This window comes from Leptonotus elevatus, chromosome 2, assembly GCF_054856555.1.
Source record: "Leptonotus elevatus isolate MCC_2025b chromosome 2, RoL_Lele_1.0, whole genome shotgun sequence".
In the NCBI taxonomy this organism is placed as follows: Eukaryota; Metazoa; Chordata; class Actinopteri; order Syngnathiformes; family Syngnathidae; genus Leptonotus; species Leptonotus elevatus.
The window spans coordinates 37,883,072-37,908,674 of record NC_141240.1 but is presented as its reverse complement, the minus strand read 5'-3'; the positions used below and the strand labels follow the sequence as shown (position 1 = coordinate 37,908,674).

The following is a 25,603-nucleotide window of genomic DNA, read 5'->3' as shown; positions in this document are numbered from 1 at the left end:
TCTATACAGCAAAAATAAATATACAGGACAAATAACATCAAATAAAACTGCTTATTAAACTTAAACCATACATGCGTAATAATAGTTTGGAATCCAATGTAGTATTTGGGAAAACCATGTGGTGCGAACACACACTTGTCTTTGTATCATCGTGGGGACATCTCATTGACATGATTCATTTCCTAGCCCCTTCCCCTAACCATAAAAAATGAGTACCTACCCCCATTCCTTACCCTAACCTCAACCATAACCCGATTCAAACCTAAACTCTAAAACCAAGAAATGTCACCACAATTTCAAGTTGGTCCCCACAATGGTAGTTAAACCTGGAAAAAACACGCGTGCCTCTCAATATAGCAGACGGACGCACGCACGCGAGCACAGACATAGTGAACGTGCTTTGGGTAAACACTTAGCAACAGATGAATGCTACAGCGATAAAAAAAAAAATTGTGAGTGCATTTAGTGTGTTGCTTGAGTAAACAACTGCTAACGGCTAAATACTTCACACACACCCGACCCCCCCCCTTTTTTTTTTTTTTACAAACACCAGAAACAGCATTTTTGTTAACTGCACCTAAAAAATATATTACTTCCTTTTCCCTCTCTTAATGTTTCTCATGTGGAATCAAAACTAAATCACTGAATGACACTGCCAATAATAAAAGTGTTTGCTTTTATTGAATTCTAATCAAATGGATTTAAAACAATGAACAATGAATGGTGTATGAACTAAAAACTATATTCACTGTGTGATACACGTTTCTGGCCCATCCAGTGGCTGAGAAGGGCATCCAGCCGAATTGGCATCTGCAAAATAAGGGGGGGGGGGGTTAGTCATTAATAAAAGTGTTCTTTTACCTGTGGAAATAACACCACTTGACATTTTTTTTGTGCCCCTTTACTTGCCGAGCCCAAGAAATTGTGCTGAAAACACCTCCCGTGCATTTGTTTCACATCATCTGATCAATTGTTTGACACTTTAAAGCAGGTGTCGTCCAAACAGAAAAGGAGTCTTGATTTTTCATTCATCACGCGCAAAACACCCCCATCAGTGATTGTAAAGTTATGCTCCAACATTATATCATGTTGTATAATCAGTTCAAGATTGATTGGCCCAAGGTAGTGATGCGACGCACGTTGAGAAATATGAATTCGCCCAAAAAGGAGGATGTGCATGTGGCTGCAGGTCATCGTGTCAGTGCAGTCAAATGTCAATCGTCAACCATCTTAGAAATGGCCTTAGACGTACCAAAAATATTTTTGCCTTTCCACATTATAATGTGAGCCACTTCTGTCTGCTAAAATCTGCAACAACATAGCATCATGAATTCTACCCCTGAAATCAACTTCTTAAAAATACAGGATGACACAAAAAAATGGGAACTTTTTAACAATCCAATAAAACCAAAAGTGATGGAAGAAAAATGTGTTATTCATAATAATTGAAACCTTAAAACATGCCATTTAACAATCAAACAATGATGGAATCCCTGCAATCTAGCAGCGGTCAATGAGGCCGCTCAAAAGCAGATTGCAGTGGATTCGTGCAGGAGGAATAAAAATAAAAAATAAAATTAAAAAAAGGGAAATTTCAACATTGTTTCTTACTCTTGGTTTTATTGGATTGTCAAAAAGTTCCCTTTTTTTGGTGTCACCCTGTATAATTAATATTTGGTTCAACTTTTTGTGATTTTTGGGGTGGGGCAATTATTTTTAGGGTTGTGACCAAGGTCAACTAAACCTAAAATTCCAAAAACAATTTTGTTAACGAAATAAAATAAATACGAAAATGCTTTTAAAAAAACAAAAACTGAAACTACATTTTATGTTTACAAAACTAACTAACTATAATTATAGCAAAAATGTCCTTTGTTTTAGTCTTTGGTAATACATTTTATTCATACGCCTTTGGGGATGATTTTAAGTAGACTTATTTTGATATTAACCGGAATAAGGACATTTGAAAATGTGTCACACAAAAGTGACGTCATCTAGCAGCAGCCAATAGAAAAGCAACTTCAGATAACGTTGCTCCAAAGGTGTTTTTTTTAAATATTGCGCACAAGTAATGCACTTATTATTTTTTTTTACTAAAACTTATGCTTAAACTCAGCATTTATGAAATAAACTAATAAAAACTAACAGAACCGCCTTGAAAACGAATTGAAACGAACTAAATTAAAAAATGAAAAATCCCGAAACTATAATAACCCTGGCGGTGACGAGATGTTAGTTAGCACCCAAAATGTGATTGACTAATTACTTGTGTCCGCAGATTCCCCATCGGGAACACCGGAAACATCTGACAAAGACAAGCAACATCCTCATCATGGCAGAATTGCAAAGAAACTGCACTCCAAGGTGGGATTTGTTTACCTGCACTGATTCCGAGACTGGAATTATCGAAGAACCCCCTGGGAAAGGTTCTGGAGAGTATGTCGTCATTTGCGGCTTTGTCAAAAAATTTGCTTTTGGGAGAGTCAAGCAGTGGGACTCTTGGCGAATCCAACAGTGTCTTGGGGGAGTCCTGGACCTTTAGGGGCGCAAATGCGGACTTCTTTGGTGACTGAGGGAAGAAGTCGGGGCACACAGGAAGTCCATGTTTGGTGGGAGTGCACGGCAGCGCGGCCTGGACATTCTCTTTGGCCTTTGACTTGAGCTTGATGGCTCTGTTCTTCCATTTGGTAACGTCCGCCTGCAGGCTGGAAATCACGCTGGGGGGCGAAACGGAACAGGTCAAGAGGAAGTCCGACTGATGCGACCACACTTACTCTGCGTGTTCGTCTTACTTTTCAAGCTGCGCGATTTGAGTTTGTAGCCGTTTGACTTCCTCCTCCAGTGCGCTCTTTTGCAGCACTGCGCTGTGCTTGCTCAAACCTCGCGGGTTTACCAATCGCTCATGAAGCTCTTCACCCTGCAAGACTAAAGAAACATTCAAGAAACTTTGAATAATCAAAATAATATTGACATTTTTCCAATACAGTGTTCCCTCCTTTCTCACGGGTTCATCTTGTGCGGCCTCGCTCTTTCGCGAATTTTTTACATTGTGCTTTTTTACTTTTTGGTTGTTGTTTTTTACAACGTATGCATGTACGTCGCCGCCGCTGTCCGCCATTTAAATAAGAGATACAGCATGTGAGAAAATGTTAACGCGTATGGGAGAAAAGTGCATGTATAAAATGTGTTGTGAGGTGTTTTACAGCCTTAAAACATACATAATAAATGAAAAAAATATAGTATGACCAAAACGAGAAGAAAAAAAAGTATATATATATATATATATATAAAAATTAATTATAAAAATTAATGTGGATTTCCATTATCGCGGGTAGTTTTTGGAACGCAAGACCCGTGATAAACGAGGGAACACTGTAATCTGCTTTTACTTGCAAAACAATGATGAACTAATAACTCGATATACATTATCCCTCTCAAGTGAAATTTTTCTAATCACTAAACAATGGCAATTTAATCAGGGAAAAATGGTTGTGAAATACAGTAAAGTAAAGATATTCCTTCCTAGAGCCGTTTAAAGAGAGGACTTTGGCCAATCACAGCTGGTCACATGACATATGGACGCCATCTTGTTACCCTGTTGAAACAACAACTGGCCAAACTCTCGCTATATATGGCCTGTCCTCCCCCACAATTGTTTGATTAATCAATGAAAAAAAATTATTCAAAAAAATACAAAAAATTAATAAAATAAAAATAATACAATTGTTTTTGTACTTGAAAAACGTGCTCTACTGGATAAAAAAAAAAAAACATTTGTCAAGTACAGATTTTATATATATATATATATATATATATATATATATATATATATATATATATATATATATATATATATATATATATATATATATATTTTTTTTAACTCTTATGTGTGATATACATTTTAATCAATTCATTAATTAAATTTTTTATATTTAAGCACAGTGTTAATGTTCAAACTGTGCATAATGTTGCCGGTGGCTTCCAATGATAAGCCTCATTTTTGGGCCTACTGTTGTATTTTAATGGTGGTCAGTATTTTTCTGTGGTAAAAAGTATGGCGAGCCACTGCCTTACACGAGATCTCTCCTTGCTGCTGCAATGTCCTTAAAGATTCCTTCAGTGTCCTGACTGACGCTTCCTTCGTATGCAGAACGGTGGTCATCCTCTGGATCCTGACAGACACACATTCGGTGCACAAGGTGAAGAACAGGGAGAAGATGGTACTGGTACTGTTTTGGCAGGTCCTTACTCTTGTTGATGCTTATCATAAGCGACGCTCAGCTCCATTTCCTTCATGTACAATCGAGCTTGGGCTTTCTGCAGATCAGCAGCTGAAGGCGATTCACGTTTCTATATCAGGAAAGCGGTGCGTAAATAACAGTGTCGCATTAAAGTACGTGTGTGTGTGTGTGTGTGTGTGTGTTCCAGTTGTGTATATGACCAAAAAAAATATATATATATTTTTTTAAATAAACACACAAAAAAAGTGACAATTTTTTTGTGTACGAGTGAAGAGAAAAAAGTGCAGTGTGTGAAAGAAGAAAATTCAGCAGGCTGTGGTAGAGCTTTTGAGTTGCGTGTGATAATTGCAGTTGTTAATGTGAAAATCAGAAGTGTGTGAGATTGTTTCAGTGATCTAACAAGAGCGTTTCAGTAGTGTATGAGTTAATCCTGAATTATGTGCCCTCATAGCTTTCAAGTAATGACACTGAAACCAACCTCAGACTCTTGCAGTTGGCTCTTCAGGGTTTTGATATCGTTCTTTTGCTCGTCAACTTGGGCCCGACTTTCCAGAAGTTGTGTCTCAAGTTGCTGAAAAGCCATCTTGTAGCTGTTGCTTTCTTGCTGGGCCTCTTCTAGCTTCTTATTCTTTAGCCACAAAGCCCGATAAAGATAACATGTTACTACTTTTTCTAATACTTGTTACTATACATAGCCCACGGGTCTGTTCTATAAATAGCTCACTAGTGATGGGACACTGTCTTACTAAAAATGTTCATATTTATTTTAAACTTAAAAAAAAAAAAGTAGTGTGTAGAAATTGTTGCCGCCTAGTGGTGAACTAATAGAATGCAACGACTTAAGATCAAAGCGCGTGCATTTCAAAGTTACATTTTAGACCCTATGTTATGTATGTAATATAATTAGCGATTACTAGACCTACGGGGAAAAAAAAGTACATTGATGTGATAGAACATTTTTTGATTATTGAAATGAATAGTGAGTTTTTAAAATGAAAAATTATACACTGTTCATTCTGTCAAGTTCTGTTATATCCAAATGTAATGCTGAAGGGTGGTTTACAAAAAGTGTTTACAAAAGTTACTACTTAATTGTGGCATAAAGGAACTTATGCACAAGCTATGAAAAATCAGTAAACTTATGAACACAGGATATTTTCTTTAAATACATGTTTGTTGGGTTTAATATGTCAATTAAAAACATACAAATATATATATACTTTTTTTTTTTCTCTCGGCCATATTGCTAAGCCCCAAGAGAGGTTAAGTTGAAACCAACCTCAGACTCTTGCAGTTGGTTCTTCAGGGTTTTGATATTGTGCTTTTGCTCTTCAACTTGGGCCCGAAGTTGTGCCTCATGTTGCTGAACGGCCATCTTGTAGCTGCTCCCTTTTCGCTGGGCCTCTTCCAACATCTTATTCTTTAGCCACAAAACCTGGTAAAAATAAAAACAACATGTCACTACTTTGCTAATACTAATTAGCCCTTAAGGATAACAGTGCTACTTTTGCTCACACTTCTATCTTCAGAACTGAATTTGAGGCAATGCCTAATTAATTGTGCAAGGTGGCTGCTATCATGAATAACTGTCGAGAAAGCGTGATCATAATTATCTGATACTACCGTACCGTAGGGGATGTTTGGTATCTGGACATTCCAATAGTAAGATAATTGTCTGTCATCCTCAATAGATGTATTTGTCTATTATTTTCACAGAATTTACTTGCGTGTAATATTAGGAGCAACTGCAATTTCCTTTTGGTCACTGAGTGAACTCAAAAAGTTGCAATATAAATGTCAAGCATGGACTACTAATTGACGCCCTGGGCAGTTAATTTGCTGATAGCCATGAACCTAAAATCGATGATACTTACTTTTACTTTCTCCTCAGATTGATAGAGTAGTTCTTGGTTGTTACAGAGGACAGTCAGCTCTGACCTTGCTGGAGCTTCCCCCAGCTTCTGTTGCAGATCGGCACACTTGCTTTTTTCTTCTTCCAACTGGAATTGAGCCTGCGCATTCAGCTGCTGCAATTCCTCGCACCGAACATTGCGGTCATCAAATATGCCCTGCAGGCGGTTCAGAGAGACGATGAGCTTGTGTATGCAAAGGCAATTTTATCAGATCCAAAGTCAAATTTTATTTTGCACATTTCCATCAATTCTCTTTTGCTCTCGGGGGTCTGTTGTTCCTAAGTGCAATGGGCGTCTCCTCGGGGAACATAAAACAAGCTGTGTTGGTCAAAAACTTGTAACATACTGTAATTTGATTTCCTAACAACCTTAAAAAATAAAAATAAAAATAAAAAACTAACACACTAATATTGGTGAATTTTGCCTATTGTTTGGTTTGACAACTCACCTAAAATTTCTGCGGCTGCTTTGGAGTAAAGCAATTTTCTTTTGTCGTTTTTCAGGACACTTTTGACAGTTTTTTTTAGTGGCACCTTTATGATAACACTAACCTGAAGTTCAAATGGTCAAATTACATCAAAAGTCCAACTAATTTAATTTAAATGTTTTACTTGTACTTAAATGTTACAGTTTTGGGATCTGGAAGAAATGATCAGAATATCACAAGTGAACATTTTTCATTGTCCAACCAAACTGAATTAAATAACTTTATAATATCAAATAACTTCATCTTGATGGTCCTACACATGATCCCAGTCAGAATTTAACACATTCTGAAGTTTTCTCGCCAGCTCAACAAATGTTCTGCGAATTTGTAGTTCCTTTAAACAACTTTGTGAGGGGTGAAAAGGGCATTGAAACAAATGATGGAAACACTGTACAAGCAATATAGCAACAGCCACAGGGCATATGCAGTTACTTTCTCCTCAAGTTCAACAAAACAGCATTTAAATATTTAATTGTTTCCATCTGTTTAAAGAAGGGTTATATTACAGACTGGCTATTTCTTCCTACTAAGCAAATAGGAAAAAGGCAAAATTGTTGACCGAGTTGAGTAAAAAAATAAAAAATAAAAAGAGAAAAGTAATTAGTACAGACAACATACCTGCAAAATCCTCTCTCTGTTTTGCATCATTGCAGATCTTCTGTCAATCTCAGCACTAAAGATGCGGTGCAGCCTGCTGACAACTAATGGTGGCCTGTCGTGCTCATCCTGCACCTGCTTGAAGAACCTCGACCTTTCTCTGACCTCAGCAGAAACTTCACTACGATAAGAATACAAGCCTGCCCCGAGGTTCTCCAAAAAGTCGCCCATTTTCTGTAAAACCAAGCATGTTCGTCCATTTTAAAAGCAGCAAAGATCATACAGTACAGTAAATCCCAAACCCAGCATGATAGAAAAAACACCAGAAATTAATACCCAGTACCCACAATCACCAAAATGTTGAGTTGTCTATACTAAATAGACCACACATACTGTATACTGTAACAAAACAATTTCCAATTAATATTTGGCATCCTTTTGCAGCATTTTAGGGCAACTCAGAACGAGCACCAAAATGCAAACAGGTAGGATTTTTAGCGAATAATGGTTTACCCCACGCCCCGCCTCCACTCACTAATGGGGTAGGATGCCACGGACGTTCGACTTTTACACATCAGCACCCCCACCCCTCAACCGCACGGTCCCGCTCATCGGCGGGAGAGCGTCTCGGCTATCTGAAATGCTTCGGACACTGAGACAGACACTACACACTCGCAGCCTCGCACAACCGAGGGGCACAAAGGCGGAAGCGCAAGTACTGGGACACGGCCCACACGACTCAAACCGGAAACAAAAACTAAGTGGATGGGTGAAAACACGGAAGTTCCGCCTCCTCCGTGGCATATAGTCCATTAAACAAAAAAATTAAAAGTCTAATACTAAAAAAATAAAAAAACGCAAACAAGAGAGCCCAATGCAATACTTTTTTTGCTCTGGCCCAAACGTACAGATTTACTGGAATAAAAATGGGGGGGTGGGGTGCTAAGCTCACCTGCACATACAACTGTCTTTTTTTTACCAGTTCAGCAAGTCTGTGTTCCTGATCTGTGTAACAGTGCATATCTTTGGGAGAGGAAGCTCTGCATCTCAAAACATCCTGCGAGCACCACTCCTTAAAGACAGACACATCAATTCTGACCAACTCCTGAAAAAACTTCTTGAATAGTTTAGCCTTCCCCACAACGGCATCCTGGAAAAGCAAAGCAAGAGAATTTTGTATGTCAAGAAAGGACTTCAAGGAAATAAATGGAAGGAATGTACAGTATGATTATTTACATTAATATTCTGGAGAGTCCTCAAATTCTTGAGTCCCAGCTCACAGACTATGTTGTGAGCTTTCCGCGTGTCTTGAGGAAAGGAGCCGTAGTCATCGTCATTCAGGAAACATTCCACCACCAGGGCGCCACGTTGGAACGCGGCGTGAGGCTGGCTGGCTTTGTCTATAAATTGCTGGAATCTTCCAAACAATTCCTGTAAATGGTATCATTTGAGGGGTATGAGAAAAGTACTGAGGGGCGGGTAATCCTTGTGATGTGAAAGCGAAGAGAAAAATCAACACACCGTACAAGTGCAACATGATGCATTTTACCTGAAGACGCAAAGTCAAGTCATGCAGCCTTGATGATGCCGTCACCCCAGAAACCATCAAGTGCCAGTCGCAACTTCTAAGCTTCTCATTGGCTACAGAGATGGTTGCGTTTGGTTCAACGAGCAACTGAAAAGGCGAACGAGAACAGGAGGAAGAAACCTTGAATGTCAATGAACACAGTTTTAAGATGAGGAAAACCAGTGGTCTAAACTACTGAGTACACTTTGTGCCAATTTGGGCATACATACATTTTATTTTTTATTAACCCAACTATCTCCAAAAACAAAAAACTTCTCATTCATAGCACCCATAAGACAATTTAAATAAAAGGAACCATCGAACAATTGTAAAATGTGCAACTTTTGTCTTATGCTTGTTAAATTAAGTTTAGAACCATCCCAGGTTTGCTGGTGGAAATAAGTCAACCTTATCTAAACACTATGCCAAAACAAGAAAAATTAAGTCAATTCCAATATGCCCTTCAAATGTTTCAGTCCAATAATAGGTTTGTTTTGCTTGAGATGTTAACCCAAACTACCAAAGATTAGCCAGTTGTACTGTCTTCTGTACAGAACAATAATAAACATTTACTTTTCATGGGAAAGAGTGTGGCTTTAAACCTGGCGGATATGTAAAGTACCTTGTTGTGAATTGGCATTACAGAACTAAAACTGAAAAAAACTGAGTTCATAACAAACCTGCTGTGATGCGATGGCCTCAGCTTGAGCCACAGTTTCATTTTCCTTGAATGTTTTCAGCTGCTCTTTTAGTTGCTGTAACTAAAAAAGGCAATAAATAAGCATTTGTAAGAAATCTTCATTCACAATATTTGTTTGTTAAGGCTAAGTTTGAGCATTAGTACTTAGAGAAAGAAGAAGAAATATGTATCGTTGCATGTTCTGATCAAAATCTACACGCCTAGTTATTTGGAGTCTGTGACCAAGTCTTAAAATGCCCATGAATGGACCCAATTCACATTAACCCTAACTTAACCGATTCGGCTCAATTGTGTTCTCTTACATTGCAGAGATCAACAATAATGTAGCTCTTTAATAGTCAATTACAGTCTTGTGCCATCCTTGAATTGCAATTTCTATGCATGGATGGAAGCACATATTTTGTCTGCATTTAAAATAGCATTTGTCATGGTTAGGAAGTACATGGTAGCATTATGTGCCCCACGAATTAGGGCTAATGAAAAATTGTTCACGTAGTCCCAATATCGTGCAGCCCTACCATACAGGCTGAGCTTCAGGAAAACTACTAAAAGCACTGAAGGTTATAGACTGAGCTCAATTTTCCACGAGTAGAATTGTCAAACATACCTCAAGACGATGTGTTCCTGCCATCACCTCCAGTTCTGATCTTAGCTGGCTCGTCTCCTGCCGCAGTACCTCAAGTTGGTCATGCAGCTGATCTCGCTCTTCACTGAGAGATGTCACTTGACACACCAGTTTCTCCATCTCAGATTGAGTGATGTCTCGCTCCGCGGTCACACACTCAAGCTCCTCAGCCAGCCCCTGGATCTGTGAGACTTTGGTTTAAATGAAATGTCTACGACTACATACACAGTAAACACCATAAAATAGATATCAAGAGCGGAAGTATATTTAGAAATAAAGCCATAGGTCCACATTAACAAAGACGATAATACATGCCTGATTTTGAAATTCTTGAGTTTTACTAGCGTTTTCATTTCTCAACAGGTTGACCTCTTTTTAAATATAAAAATAAGTCAGTATGACAACTCTCATTACTTACGCTTTCCTTTAAATCAAACTCCTTCTCACTGATTTGGACAAGATTACAATTATTCTGCTTCAGCTCTTCAATCTCATCTTGAAGGGACTGTAGAATATTTTGAGACTCTTTGACCTAAAAGAAGAAACAAGGAGTTTACAGATTTCTTCAAGTTAAATGGAAGACATTTAAAAGGCAATTCTTCAGATTTTTTTTTTTTTTTTTACAAAACACCAAAAGTTAAAGGCTGAACTTAATTTTCCACAAGTAGAATTGTGTCAAACAAACCTCAAGACGATGTGTTCCTGCCATCACCTCCAGTTCTGCTCTTAGCTGGCTCGTCTCCTGCCGCAGTACCTCAAGTTGGTCATGCAGCTGATCTCGCTCTTCACTGAGAGATGTCACTTGACACACCAGTTTCTCCATCTCAGATTGAGTGATGTCTCGCTCCGCGGTCACACACTCAAGCTCCTCAGTCAGCCTCTGTGAGGATGTGAGACTTTCATTTAAAGAACAACTGTATGCACAGTAAATCTGATAAAATATCAGTATAAAATGTGTCAAGAACTTCAGTATATTTAACAAAGAAAATATTTCATGCCTGATTTTTAGATTCGCCAGCATATGTGTTTTCATTCATCAACAGGTTGACCTCTTCCTGTAGAAGTCTGATCTTTTCTTGAGCCATCATAAGCTCAGCCTGGCACTCAGTCTTCTGAAAATTAGCCACATTTTCAACATGAACAAATATAGTGCACTTCTATTAAGACCACAAATTGACCCGTCGTGTACCCAACTTTGCCCCAGGATTACTTAATCGGTTGCACGGTATGCATACAATCGATCAAGTTTACAACCAAGCCTTTAAGATATGCAAAGTATCTCACCATGTCCTCATTTTCCTCCACTTCTGTTCTGAGTTGAATCTTGTCCTTTCTCAGTTCCTCCACCGTCTTAAGGAGCTGATCCGTCTCTTCACTGAGAAACTTCACTCTGGATAGCAACTTCTGATTCTCTTCCGTGAAAGCCTGATGTCCAGCCTCCTTGTTCAAACATAGGGCATCCCGCTCTGCTTTTACAGTTTCAAGCTCTCCACTCAAAATCTTTATCTGTTTAAAAAGGAGGGGTATTTTATGAGCACAGAAAACACTTAACAGATACAAAAATAAGTAAATATGACATCTCTCATTACTTACGCTTTCCTTTAAATCAAACTCCTTCTCACTAACTTGGACAAGATTACAATTATTCTGCTTTAGCTCTTCAATCTCATCTTGAAGGGACTGTAGAAGATTTTGAGACTCTTTGACCTAAAAGAGAAAACAAGGAGTTTACAGATCAGGGTCCCTACAGGTTTCTTCAAGTTAAGTTGAAGACATCTTCAAATCAGCGCGCAGGATTCATTCACGTGACTCAGTGGCGCCAGCCGTGTGGAAGACGGGTGAAGTGCTTACAAGTGACAACATGGAATCGAAGTCTCGTATTAGTGACTAATAAACTTAGCAAGACTTAAGTCCACGTGCCTAGCCTGGAAATTATTTGGGGTTGACAAGACCAAAATAACTAGGGGTGCACCGATTGATCAGCCGGCCGATTTCCTTAGTTTTGGGAGATCGGTGATCGGGCCTTAAATATAAACAGATCTTTTCCACCGATCTCATCTCCCTCCTCAGAGGTCTAAAAAAAGTCAGCCACTGTCCTCTTTTGAAGAGATGACTAATAGGCTTTTCATTTCAGAGAACTACTTAATTTGCAGTTAAAACAACCAGTTTGTATTATTTCACAGATATTGTTCAATGTTTTCCAATAAATAAGATTGGAACTCTAAAGGTGCATGGTTATGAAAAAAATTGAGATTGGGGGAAAAAAAAAATCGGGAATGGCAGCTCAGACTTTTTAAAAGATCGAAAAATTGTGATCGGTGCACCATTCTGATCTTCAGAATTTTACAAAACACCAACAGTTAAAGGCTGAACTCAATTTTCCACAAGTAGAATTTTGTCAAACAAACCTCAAGACGATGTGTTCCTGCCATCACCTCCAGTTCTGCTCTTAGCTGGCTCGTCTCCTGCCGCAGTACCTCAAGTTGGTCTTGCAGCTGATCTCGCTCTTCACTGAGAGATGACACTTGACACACCAGCTTCTCCATCTCAGATTGAGTGTTGTCTCGTTCCGCGGTCACACACTCAAGCTCCTCAGCCAGCCTCTGGATCTGTGAGGATGTGAGACTTTGGCTTAAAGGAAATAACTATGCACAGTAAATATGATCAAATGTGTCAAGAACTGCAGTATATTTAACAAAGAAAATACTTCATGCCTGATTTTTAGATTCAGCAGCATATCTGTTTTCATTCATAAACAGGTTGACTTCTTCCTGTAGAGGTCTGATCTTTTCTTGAGCCACCATAAGCGCTGCCTGGTTCTCAGTCTTCTGAAAATGATCCACATTTTGAACATGAACAAACAGTGGACTTTTAGATATATCGTTCAGCCCTACCATGGGTCCTAAAAAATATATACGGAGTTCTCTCACTTTTCACGTGGTGATACGTTGCACGCCCACCCGCGGATAGGTAAATGGGATATATAGGAGGCGGAACTCCCATAAGTCACACGCCTACATTGTTTCCAGTTACTGTTGCGACGTAATAGGTCGTGTCCCAATACTCACATTGCCACCCTAGTGCGCCTCAATTGCGGGTTCCCATTAATGGGTGCGACTGTGTAGGGTGTCTCAGTGCTGCGAGAGAGTCTGTAGAGTGCGTCGGAAAACTGAGACAGTCTACACACTCACACCCATCAACGGGAACGCGCAATTGCGGGGCACAAGGGTGGAAGAACGAGTATTGGGACACTGCCTGTATGTCGCAACAATAACCGGAAACTGCGTAGGGGTGTGACTTATGGAAATTTGTGACATCTCCCCATAGGGCCTGTGCACTACGTTAGCCGACGTCATCATCCGCCATCGCCGCCATTTTCGAGTGAATAACATGTTAAAATACAATAATCGTGTGAGTTCTTACAAAGACAGAATGGACCGCGAAGGCCGGGACCAATTACCTTGCAAAAATGCAAGTTATAAATGGTTTGGTTCCCTATGAAATTCCCAATACGGAGTGGAGCAGCGACACTGACCGACAGCCTCCTTTTGTGTGCGCCGGATATTTCCGCATACTTTGTGTGCTGTGCGAGTGCCTACACTTCCAAACAGTTTAAAAATACAAATGTGACGTTTACAAACTGGTGATGCAGGACCTGCAGATGGTGAACACAGTCATACGGACGATGGTACGTGCTGTATTTGCTATGGTACCATACCATGGAAGAATGAGAGACACACATTGGCCTTACTGGGTAGGTGCCAGCGTGCACGAATTATGGTCTGTTCTAAAAATAGCTCACCAGTGATGGGACCCTGACTTTCTAAGAAGAATAAAAATAAAAAATAAAATTATTTTCTTTTTACCAAATATTTTATAGTTTGTTTAAAAATGTAATAGATTGAGTTGAATGAAAGTAAGAGCTGTTCTTATTTACTCAAATATTACCACAAAAAAAGGAGCATAAATGGATCCAAATAGAGGTACTTTTATAGGCACTGACAACAAACACATGGCGGATGGACAAATCGTATGGGGAAAAATGTCAGTATGACAACTCTCATTACTTACACTTTGCTTTAAATCACACTCCTCAGTAACCTTGACAAGATTACAATTACTCTGCTTCAGCTCTTCAAACTCATCTTGAAGGGATTGTAGAAGATTTTGAGACTCTTCAACCTAAAAATGAAGAAACGAAGAGATTAAGTGTATTATTTACAACATGTTCCAGTAAATAAATAAATAAATAACAAACTTCATGTTCCAGCTGAGCTTGTCTCTCTAGACCATTTCTTTCAATGTCATCATTTCTCTGAACTTGCTCTTGAAGCTGAGATTGGAGAGACTGTAGAAGACTTTGATTCTCTGCAGCCTATTTGACAAAAATGACCAGGTGTCCCAATTTAGCTACATATAATATATAGAGAAATAATTGCAATATATGCCAAAATCGTTTCATCATCTGCAATGTGTTGTTTTGACAACATGAAAAAGTAAAGCCTCGACTCACCTTATCAATAAATTGCTGCCGCTCTGCCTCTAATTTCTTGTTCTGCTCACTGACCACTTGTAGAGTAGCCTCAAGTCGCTCTTTCTGAAAAGGGAAAACAAACATGACTGTGGGAAAAAATAAATCAGACAGACTAAGCTGAGATCAGAACTTACTGTACAACAAGTATGCATAGCCGAGTCAAAAAACACACACACAAAAATCCACCATTTTTTTTTTTACGTTTTGAAAACATACTTGTATTTGAAGCGTCTCAAGCTCTGCAGTCATGTCATCAAAAGACTTCCCTAAATTGGATGTTTGAGAATCTTCCAACTCTTTGATCCGTTGTTTCAGAGTATCTATTCTCGCAAGTGCAGTCCTGAGCTCCTCCTGATTCTCAATCGTCTGTTTTGATGACAATTACATATGGAATGAATTATGAGGCTATGGCCTTGGACACAGAAACGAAAAAGAAAGAAGAAAAAAGATGCTAGGACAGAAATTAAGAGGTTTAGTAGAGCTGTAGGATGAGAGCTGACCATATCTATATTTTCTTGCAAATCCATCCGGAGCTGGTCTCTTTCCGCAGTAAGCATCGCAACCACTGATTCTTGCTTCTCCATCTCTTTAGCAGAAATCTGAACACAAGACATTAAGACAACATTTTTCTTATTCCCATATCTTTAAGTTCCTGTATAGACATTAGCCTACAGTACATTCCATGTCTCGGAAAATCTATTTTTTTTTGTAATAAATAAATAAATAAATCAACATTTTAATAATTGAATCAATTGTGTTTAAAAGTTAATTTTTTCTTGGACAGCTCATTTTGAGAATATGTGTAGGTCTACTTGTAGTTTAAAGCTATTTCTTGTGGACTCTAGCAGTATAAATGGTCATACATATTGTGAGAATTAGAGGCTTGGAAAATGTTCTCCCCCGCCCCCCAAAAGATGGCATTTTGAGTTTGAAGTTTTACACCATAAACAAACCTGCTTCTCCAGGTTGTTCACTTCATACGGGGGGGCCTGAAGTGACCCCAGTTCCTCCAGCTGAGCTCTCAGGATGCCCTCAGCTTCTTGAGATGCCGCTAGCTCCTTTTTCAGGTTGGTCACTGTTCTCTCAAGTTCCACACTATCCATTATATCTGTGAACGGAAACAATTTCATGACTTGCCATCACTCAAAATCCATTGCTGTCAAGCTGGGCAGTTGGATTACGACATATTGGAAAACTTACTTCTGGGGACTTTGCCATCAAGAAGAGACATTAGCTTCATGTTCTCACTAAACACAACATTGAGCTCTTTCTGGAGATCCGCCTGCATTTTCCTGAATTTGGATTTTTCAGCCTCAAGTTGCAAGCGCAGGGTGTTGACTTCAGCTTCCATTTTCTCATGGCTGAGTGACAGGGTCGTCTGAAAATAACGACGCAAATGAGCTCCGTGAAAAATGCTTACTGGCGGTTTATTCCTGGATTTTCAGAGCTAATAAAAATATTTTTCTTTAATGTACTTGTAAAAATCAATTACACCCGAATTTGCTATTTGCGGGCCAGCCTTGTCCTTATCCACCTTGAATATGGGCAGTCCACTGTGCAAATATTTATGAAATGGCTGGTGGAAAAGGCCCATAAAGGATAAATGATGACTTTTTTCTCACATTAATCTTCTGATGACAATCCCAAATGTTTTGATGTGACAGAAGTTTATATATTTTCTCTAATTTGTTACCTTCAACTCTTCCAGGGCAATGTTTTCACTGCGGAGGACAGCCCATTCTTTCTTTGTCTCTCTTCCAAGGACCTCAGCATCATCTAAGGAAAGGCGAAGCTTTGCCACTTCTTCAGCCAAGTCCTTACCACACTGAAAAAAAAAAGGGGGAGGTTAAGAGCTCAACTGCACACATCTACAAAGGAGTTAAAAAACAAAGAGCCTTTAAATGACTGCTTGCACATACACATTTTAAATTGGGTATACAGTACAAAAATGTAATAATTGTGCAGGAATGTGGAACACACACACCAGCAATGGTGACTAACATTAATTAAAATATAATAAGGGTCAATAGTGTGTATAACAAATACTCCATATGTACCATATCCTGAAGGTCATCAGCAATTTTGGTTTTCTTCTTCAGCTCTTCAGAGAGATTTTCCAAATATTTCTAAACAAAAAACAACAACAACAACAACAACACATTAGATTTTTTTTAATGGATGTATTGATGCAAATCTGGATTTTAAAAACTTGAAAAAAATTAAGCCACACACCCAAATTTTTTTTCATTAATTTGAACAGTTTAAGTATTGCATATTGTCACTGAAATTATGTGTCACCTCACCTCAAGTTCCAAGTACTGGAGTTCACGAGAGTCAATCGCTTTCTCCAACGAGCTAATTTTATTTTGCATCTCGATCTGTGAGATCAAACATCAGGGAAATATTAACATTTTATAAAAATATATTTTTTTATAAACCAATACATTCACCTCTACAAGTATTTGAACAAAGCAGTCAATTCCTTTGTTTTTGCTGTAGGAAGAAATATTTCGGGTTTGACAATGACAACACTGAAAAACGGAAAAAAAAAAAAAAGTGGTTTGTGTAGCTCATTTGCTTATACAAAAACAGAATCGTGGCACATTGAAAGTCAAAGCTTTAAAAATTATTGCAATCTTTTGAAAATAGTGCCTGTAAAAAAACCACATTGCAAACAACAGCAAACTGCAGGGTATTTTTAGTTGGTCGCTGAACAGATAGTTCTGACAATGTCGCCTGTAATCAAAATTCAATAGAACAATTATTTTTGATTTCTATACATTTTCTTAATTACCTCATTACTGTTTCTGAACTTTTCCTCAAGAGATACGAACTCATCCAGCTCCACCCTTTCCTTCACGTCCTGTGCAAGAGCAGCGTTCTCCTTTGCCAGTATTTGGGTCTTCTCCATAGCAACACCCAACTCCTGCTTGAGATACTCCCGCTCAGATTCCATCATATCCTGGAAAGGCAATCAACAGCAAGAACTACTCAGATAATGTTTCCTTTAAATCATAATTAGCTGGTGTGCATGTCATTTTGCTAGCATGATTGTTTTGAGCAGTTTAAACTTTTCCATGTAGCGACCGTTTCACATAAATTAATCAAACTGATTACTGAAATTTTTAACAATCATGAACAGCATTCTGTCAGACACATTTTGCACTTCATGGTACTTAAAGCGATTCTGATACGAAAGTAAATTTCAGAAATCCTTCAAAATGAAAAGAAGAAATCATGCTGAACATTGCAAAAAGACACGGTGCCTACTTATAGATGTGTCTTAAATCAAGCTCCTGCTATCATGCAGGACATTTGACCACAAATTATTAGTTCCCTAAAATGTCAACTCCATTCATTGTATATCACACGTCCACTATTTGCTATACTAAATCAATATAATGTTTCCTTTTGCAATTCAAGAAAGTTACCTTCTCTGTGGCCAGAATCTCAAAACGCTGTACAATCTCTGCAAGATCTATTTCCAGCTACAAAAAAATAAATAAGTGAGTTTAAAATGAAACCAAAACGGTGTGCAAGAGACCATGTAAACAAAATTCAGTTTGACACACCTGTTGGTCAGATTTCGACTGATTGTCGTTTTTTTCTTCAAGTTGTCTTTTCAGTTCCGCCATAGACAGCTCCAGCATCTCTATTTTCTCCATGGCTTCAGCTTTTTGCTGAGCTTCACTTTTGAGCCTGAGGTCAACTTCTGCTGCCTTCTCCTCCATTGCCAGAATTTGATCCAAGGCTTGCTGTTTTTGCTGGCCTACTGTTTCAAGTTGGAGTTCCAGTTCTGACATTCTTTCAGCTGACCTAAGAGACATGAATACATACACTGCAAACGAAATACTTCTTATAATAATACTTATGTAACCATCTATATACAGGAACAAAAAAAACAAAAACAAGAATGGAACTTAAATGCATTACAATAATTCAGTAGTGATTATCATAGCACCAGTACCTGTTTCCAAAGCTACGGATAAATTCTTGACTTTCGCTTGAGTCTTCTGATGTCTCGTCAGGAATCTCCCAGCTACCACAAAAGTCTTCATCTTCTATTAAAAACAAAAGTTAATCATTTAACTACGGTTCTACGTTTTCCCCTGCTGATTGCCAAAGGCATGCTTTACCACAGGAAAAAAGAAAAAAAGCCTTGCAGTACTATTAACATGTAATGAGAAACGGGACTAACTTGAATGGGTCTGTTATTGTGCTTACCTTCACCCAGCTCCATCACACAAGAGAAATCTGCTTTCCTCTTCAGACTGAAAGAGTCAGCAATGTTCCGGGCTGATGTTCCATCTTCACTTGCAGAAGAGTGGGCCAAGCGTAACATTTTCCCTCCCCATGTAACTCTGCGTTTGGGCACCTTCGAAACAATAATCACAGAGGTTGTTAAGGGGGGTGGGGTGGGGAATCTGAATTTAAATACTGTAACATTTTGACCACTAGTTACCCTTTGTACACGAGTCAGGTTGTTGCTAGTCACAAGCAGTTTGGTGAGGTTTTTTATTCTGTCCTCTTGGTCTACTTGAAGTTGATGTTTTTCTTGGAGAAGTTGAGCGAGCACCTCTTTCTCTGTTACTGTGGTCTGTGTTTCTGAGGAAACCTGTAGTTTGGGGATCACTCGGTCAATGCATTTAAAAACTATTCTTGGTTCGCTTTGTTTATTTATTTAGCACAATTTAAAAACAATGAAAGGAGGGAATGAAGCCTAAATGGCCTGTACAAGATTCTACTCCACACTCAAAGAGTCATGTCAAACTAAAACAAATTATTCCAAAAAAAATGATTCTTCAATAACACTTCTGCAGATGCACCAAGCATTGTAGAACCAAAAAAAAGTCTCTTGCCTCCTGAAGTCGTCTCTTGAGGTCAACAATTTCATTACGATATCTTTTGAGCAGCGCGCCGTCATCAGAAACTTCTGTTACATGGGGATCATTCTTCATTTTCTTTGCAGTGCTAGCAAACTTTAGAATGAACACATTGAAAGATCATTTAAACACCAAGCAACATCCAACAATAAATGTCAACCAAATATTGTGCAAAAAAACAACAACAACAACAAAAACACCCCAAACAACAGCATTGTGCACTTCTTTGCCAAGCAAACATTTTTACAGATATATAAATCAGCACAAAGGCTTGCACACAGTGAGTGATGTACCTAATATTCGGCCACCAAATTTTTTTAAATTCAAGCCGAAAGAGGATGTTGTGGTGATGCAAGCCAAAAAAAAAAAAAACGCTCCAAGCAAGTGTCTGTTTGAATTAAACACCAAACACGGGAGTGATAATTCTCATTGCTCTTTTTGTCATTTCTAATGACATCATAAAGAAAACTGCCATGGAAGAAATTGTATATTCCAACCTGTAGAGTGCGGAGTGTCTCATCGAGTGATGCAGTCGTGATTGTGCAGAGGATGACAGTTTTGGCGTTTCCACCCAGGGAGTTCTGAAGAATGCGTGTCAACTTACTGTCTCTGTAGTTTATGAAATTACTGGAAACACAATGTTAAGAATAATTCAGAATTTTTGTGTTAAATACAAGATGTTAGGTTTTGTTTATGTATTATTATTATTTATTTATTTATTTTTTAAACATGACTGTGGTTTCACTTACATAGTGACTATCTGTACATATAAAAATCACTATTGCGAGAAGTGAGCAGTGACAGATGAAACAATCTTTGAAGCAGTCACAACAATTAAGTACAACACATACAGTGGAACCTCGGAGTTTGAACATCTCGGAACTAGTACAAATCGGACTTCAACCAAAAAAATCGGAGTAAAAAATGCCTCGGAGTTTGAACACCCAAGTAAAGCCAAACGTGCCTTGAACGGGTAGCCGAGTGAAGCCGAGCTATGCCGAATGCTGTCGTTGCAGTCATTGAGAAGAAGCGCAGCTCATTTCCTGTCAGAGCGTGAACACTCACGGAGGTGCTCCGTACATTTGAATTTTTCTACAACATCAACTACCGTGACTGACTACTTCCGTAAATACTGGCATGAGGACACCCCCCTTAGCTGTTCAACAACGTGCCTGACGTTAAGAGCGCATGCAAGGACCCCATAGTAGTCCAACAATATGCCTAATGTAAAAGACATCATTAACCCACTGATGCAAACACACCACAACAAAATTGTTTGTGTAAATACTGTACCGGGTGTACATGCAAAATACATAAATATAAATTAAAATAGGAATTTTCTGTTTTGGGAGCGGATTAATTGCATTTACATTATTTTCTATGAGAATTTTTTTTCCAGAGGTGGAACAATTCGGACTTTGAACACTCCACAGGAACAAATTATGTTCAAACTCCGAGGTACAACTGTATCTACATTTGACGTACCTTTGACTTTCTTCACCAAGCTTCTTTATCACTTGGCCAAGTGTGAAAAGGCTGCGGTTGATATTGCAGCCTTCTTTCAAGCGTGTACCTAGCAAGCAAATTTGTTCAAGTCAATTGCTGCACTAGTGTTTATCATCAATAACATTAAAGCAAGCGAGGTTTCAATTACGGTGTAAAACTGCATTTTTTTACCTTCAGCCCCCGTTTGGCTCGCTCTCTCTGATCCAGCCAGATCAACTAAATTCTGAAACAGATAAAAAGGGAGAAAATCAAAATGACTGCACAGTGCACGCTTTTGCTGACAGACTGACACAGTTGCAGTTCCTACTGTTTTTTTTGTTTTGTTTTGTAAACAAACCAGTATTACTCAAATTTACTGTCATAGCTAAATTGAAGTCACTTCGCCCAATATTGACTAATGGTCCCAGAGAAGAAAATACAGCAGCTGTTAGTTAAAGTAAAAAAATAATTAGATTTTCTAAAAATTAAGTTTATCATTCATTATCATGGTCTCTCGTGAAATTTTCTCTTCTGTATTCAACATAAATGTTATTTAACCACAATTTTTATTTATTTGTTTAATACTGGAGTAGTCAATAGAATTTTCAGTCGGATATCCAAATGCCAAAATATTTGACAGCCCTACATTTCTGAATGAAGAGTAGTGCCTACAAATTTGGCAGCAGACTACCATGACCAAAGAAAAAACGATGCTAAGCAAAGAACTAAGATCTGCCTCTTGGCAAACATGATCAACACATTACAGTAGACCACAAAGATAAGCATACTTACTAAATGGGACACAATGATGGCTCCATCTGCATTTTCACCTGATGCCAGGTCGCTTCTTTCACGACTCTCTAGGATCTAAATCACAGTAGAGCATTTGTTATTGATAATTATTTTTTCTAGATAATTGAATAGATATCTTGATTAAAAAAATAAAGCACATAGTAGCTATAAGACAACTTTTTAATTATTTTATTTGCAACTGAAGTTTTGACAATGCATACACAGACATGAACCACTTCTGCGCCTTTATAATCTATACATTTTAATATTTAAATTAAATTTGTTAGAAAGTGTTATGTTGAGGTTAATCAGTGCATAAACACTTTTGAAATTATTTTTTTTACGCAAATATATGTAGGGATTCACAAGAAAAGATAGAGTAGAAGGATATGATTGAAAAGTGCAGTCATAAACTTGTCAAAACAATCAAAATGCAGAATATCGTTCTATGTTGCTTACCATTCGAAAAACGGTGTGCGAACGGCTGCTGCGCTGGTTCATTTCAGTCTTTCCATAGTGACGGTTTTCTGCAGGATCAAATACACACGGCATGAAATAATTCTTCCGCATGGCTGGAGCTACTTCCTCAGACTTACTCTCTCCTTTGCGAATCCAGGCCAATACTTGTGCAGAAGAGGTCACCAGTTCCTCAGTCAGGTCAGCTACGTAGATGGTTTTCTGCACAGAGTAGATAACAACTATGCTGAACATTCAAAATTACAAATACCATTATCGACGAGACCAGAAAACTAAACTGACAGAGCACATTTCTTAAAAAAATAAAAAGCTGTAACCCCCCCCCCCCCCACACACACACACAAAAATTTGGGTCTCATAAGACAGGCAAGACTCAACGAGCAAGGTAGATTAAATCGTTACCCTAATAGCACAGCAAACAACGTATGAAGAGCACTCAGATGGATGGACAACTTACGTTTATGGTCTCTCTGACTTCCAAAGGTTTTCTTCTCCATTTGTCTACAAGTAGATCAGTCACGGTTTCATTGTATATTTCCAAGTAAGACACCCTGAGAAGAAACTCCTTCTTTGGACACTGTACAGCAAAAAAAAGAGAACGGGAGTGATCAAATAATATTGAGCAAACAAATGTAGCACATGGCAAAACATAAAATCAATGACATATTGGACCTTTTTAATGGTTTCAAAGACATTGTCAACAGCCAGTGGTATGACACCAGGAACATGGTCACTGCCCATCATTGTGAATGTCTTTCCGGAGGATGTCTGACCGTAAGCAAATATGGTACCTGTTTAAAGCAAAACCGGCGAGAGTTTACACATGCGCAAGAACATGTAGCGTTCATGTGCTATTACTACTAACCATTGTATCCTTCCACAGTTGAAACAACCAATGGCTTTGCGATATCCTGGTATAACTGATTGGTTGTTTCTTCAGCAGTGAAGACTCTGTCTGTACAAAACATAGACGTTGACCGTAGATTTTATACTGCGACTGTATTTCACGCTCTGTAGATTCATAGAAAAATATACAAAGTATATTGTTGTGCGGAAAACCATACCAAAAGTGAAACACTTTGTTGAACTGCCATCGTCAATCTGATGAATTAATTTCTTGTCCGTTTTCCAAAAGACTTGAACAGGCTCTTTCCTTTCTGATGAAGCACATTCTTCCCTGTAACAAAGAAACATTGAAGCTATTAGATATTTTAACGTTGCAGTTTTAGGAATGGGATACTTGCCGTCTTAAAAAGCGGGGGGCACTGTTTACGTCGGCCTCATCTTGTTTTGCGGTTTCCAACGTGTTTGTGTGTAGTTGAGGTCAGGGGAAATTACGATTATTGATTATGTTGACGTACCATATAAAGCCATGCCGTTTCAAGAAGTGGCAGGTGGTGTTTGCACGATTCATGTCAAATGTATTTATATAGCTAACATTTCATTCCTACATACGCTTTGATGTTTGAAACTTTAGCAGTTGATCAGAGACGTGACCACAGCACACATGACGTGACGTGAAGAGAGGGGAACGCTCTACCTACTACAGCACCAGCAGGTATACATTTACCAGCACTGAATATGCACTAGTACTTCTCGTGCGTTTCACAGCAAAATAACGTTAGGTGGCAAGTTACCGTTACACGTATGTTCATTACGCAGTTATTTTGCCGTAACAGATCCGCAGAAGGCCATCATGGCAAAAATGCCAGTTAAACCAAAATGATTCTTTTTTTTTGTAATTAGATACTTCATTATTTGTCTCGTTTGAAAACTGAGCAAGTGTGGCGTGCAAATGATTTAGCCGTGGTTATTTTTGCCGTGACAGGCAACTCTCCTGCTCCGATTGGTCAATCGATGGAGGCATATATACTTGGCCTGGCGTGAACGGCTATTTTACCGTGATTACAGCAGGTTGGCTGTAAATGCGTTATTTTAGTGTTATGTGTAGACTGCTGGGAATCTGTTATTTTGCCGTGAGTCACGCACTTTGCTTGATCCCTGCCTCATTTTACACCCTTCTATCTCTTTTGACAACGTTTTTACTTTATTTTGCCACCAAAAATAGGTCAGCCTAAGCCTATGACGACAACCCTCAGAGCAGGTTTATAGACACTTTGCAGCTTTTCCATCACGGCAGCATTAGGTTAACAGTCAAATGTGGCATATATGTAATCTGGCAACAAATAACAGTTCAATTCTTCTATAAACACATGGAACAAAACGGATAGTTTACAACTCCTGACTGGCTGCAAGAAATTTCAAACAATAAAAGAAACAAACAAGCAATTGGGCTAGTTAAATAAATGAGAAAAGCACAGAGGAGTATTTGAACCCATGACGCAGCGACTTCGAGCGCTTTACCCACTACGGCACCAGCTGGTATACATTTACCGGCACAGAATTTGCACTAGTAATGTTCGTGAGAGTCACGGCAAAATAACGTTAGGTGGCGAGTTACCGTTACGGCAAAATAACTGCGTAACATTCACGTTATACAGAGAAAAAAACACACCACGGTAATTGTAGTTGGGCTTGGAATAAGCCAAAAATGGCAGGGACGATTTTTTTTTTGGGGGGGGGGGGCAGTCAACTCTTGTGCTTAACGTAAATGTTATCGGTGAACGTTGCTTTTAACCGCATTGTCTGTAAAATATGCTATGCACATCTACCGTTTGTTTAACAATTAACCGTACGCTTACAACTCACCTCTCAATAAATGGACGGAGTCGAACAAATACTTTCACGGCCGACTCCTCGGCCATTTTGTTGTTTGAAAAAAAACTAACATAAAAGTTAAACTCTAGCCAGCCTAGTCAACAAACCACTCTTCCGCGAACTAAAAACTCAACTCAACTGAACTGCTGCCTTGGTTCAGGGTGGTTCGCTTTTAAAATTCAAATTTCTTCTCTGCTTTATAAATAAGAGTGGCAAATAGCGTTGGGGCACTTTACCGCCATCTGTCCGCCACCCATTGATCTGCAATGACTACCAATTAAAACGACATGACATAAAACGAAGTACATTTGATTGTCACATTCTTTTATTCCTGTTGTTCTAAAAAATACAATATATGTCTAATAATTTTATATCTGCTTGTTTTCTTCTTCTTCTTCTTCTTTTTTTTTTTTTTTTTTTTTTACACTTGATATAGTACATGTTGAAGTGAATTCATTTCATTTTCGTTTTATTTAATCGACTATTCCATCTAAAAACAAACGGAGCTAAAGGTTAAATCTGGTGTAGAACCATGATTAAAGCTTTTTTTTCTTAATTTTCTTTATTTTTGTTACCCCAGC

At 38.5% G+C, this 25,603-nt stretch overlaps 1 protein-coding gene across 2 annotated transcripts; it reads right to left on the bottom strand.

Annotated features, from left to right (window-relative positions):
* Positions 1 to 661: 661 nt before the first annotated feature.
* Positions 662 to 25,189, bottom strand: cenpe (centromere protein E). Of its 2 annotated transcripts, XM_086069767.1 has the most exons (49): positions 25,014 to 25,189; positions 23,369 to 23,481; positions 23,170 to 23,259; positions 22,977 to 23,095; positions 22,762 to 22,881; positions 22,424 to 22,505; positions 22,287 to 22,354; positions 21,828 to 21,902; positions 21,228 to 21,279; positions 21,036 to 21,123; positions 20,048 to 20,177; positions 19,527 to 19,646; positions 19,130 to 19,282; positions 18,892 to 19,042; positions 18,635 to 18,728; positions 18,240 to 18,483; positions 18,099 to 18,155; positions 17,462 to 17,629; positions 16,971 to 17,045; positions 16,725 to 16,793; positions 16,361 to 16,492; positions 15,868 to 16,045; positions 15,621 to 15,775; positions 15,168 to 15,266; positions 14,884 to 15,033; positions 14,647 to 14,730; positions 14,392 to 14,508; positions 14,205 to 14,315; positions 12,848 to 12,961; positions 12,542 to 12,742; positions 11,727 to 11,840; positions 11,418 to 11,639; positions 11,132 to 11,245; positions 10,819 to 11,013; positions 10,552 to 10,665; positions 10,116 to 10,316; positions 9,489 to 9,569; positions 8,791 to 8,916; positions 8,478 to 8,672; positions 8,194 to 8,391; positions 7,263 to 7,475; positions 6,119 to 6,313; positions 5,524 to 5,679; positions 4,723 to 4,872; positions 4,253 to 4,353; positions 4,078 to 4,175; positions 2,793 to 2,925; positions 2,380 to 2,717; positions 662 to 810 (listed from the first exon to the last, which is right to left on the bottom strand). In XM_086069767.1, the coding sequence occupies exons 1-49, from the start codon at positions 25,067 to 25,069 to the stop codon at positions 746 to 748; spliced, it is 6,474 nt and encodes a 2,157-aa protein (XP_085925893.1). In that variant the 5' UTR covers positions 25,070 to 25,189; the 3' UTR covers positions 662 to 745. The 2 variants fall into 2 exon arrangements, with proteins under 2 accessions (XP_085925893.1, XP_085925894.1); XM_086069768.1 differs by lacking the exon at positions 14,392 to 14,508.
* Positions 25,190 to 25,603: the final 414 nt, after the last annotated feature.

Excerpts from the sequence above, each read along its gene's own strand:
- cenpe (XM_086069767.1), bottom strand. The coding sequence starts at position 25,069 with ATGGCCGAGGAGTCGGCCGTGAAAGTATTTGTTCGACTCCGTCCATTT. Across the intron at positions 23,482-25,013 it reads CTCCGTCCATTTATTGAGAG|GGAAGAATGTGCTTCATCAG; the intron begins GTGAGTTGTAAG and ends TCTTTGTTACAG. Across the intron at positions 2,926-4,077 it reads GCAGCAAGGAGAGATCTCGT|TCTTGCAGGGTGAAGAGCTT; the intron begins GTAAGGCAGTGG and ends ATGTTTCTTTAG.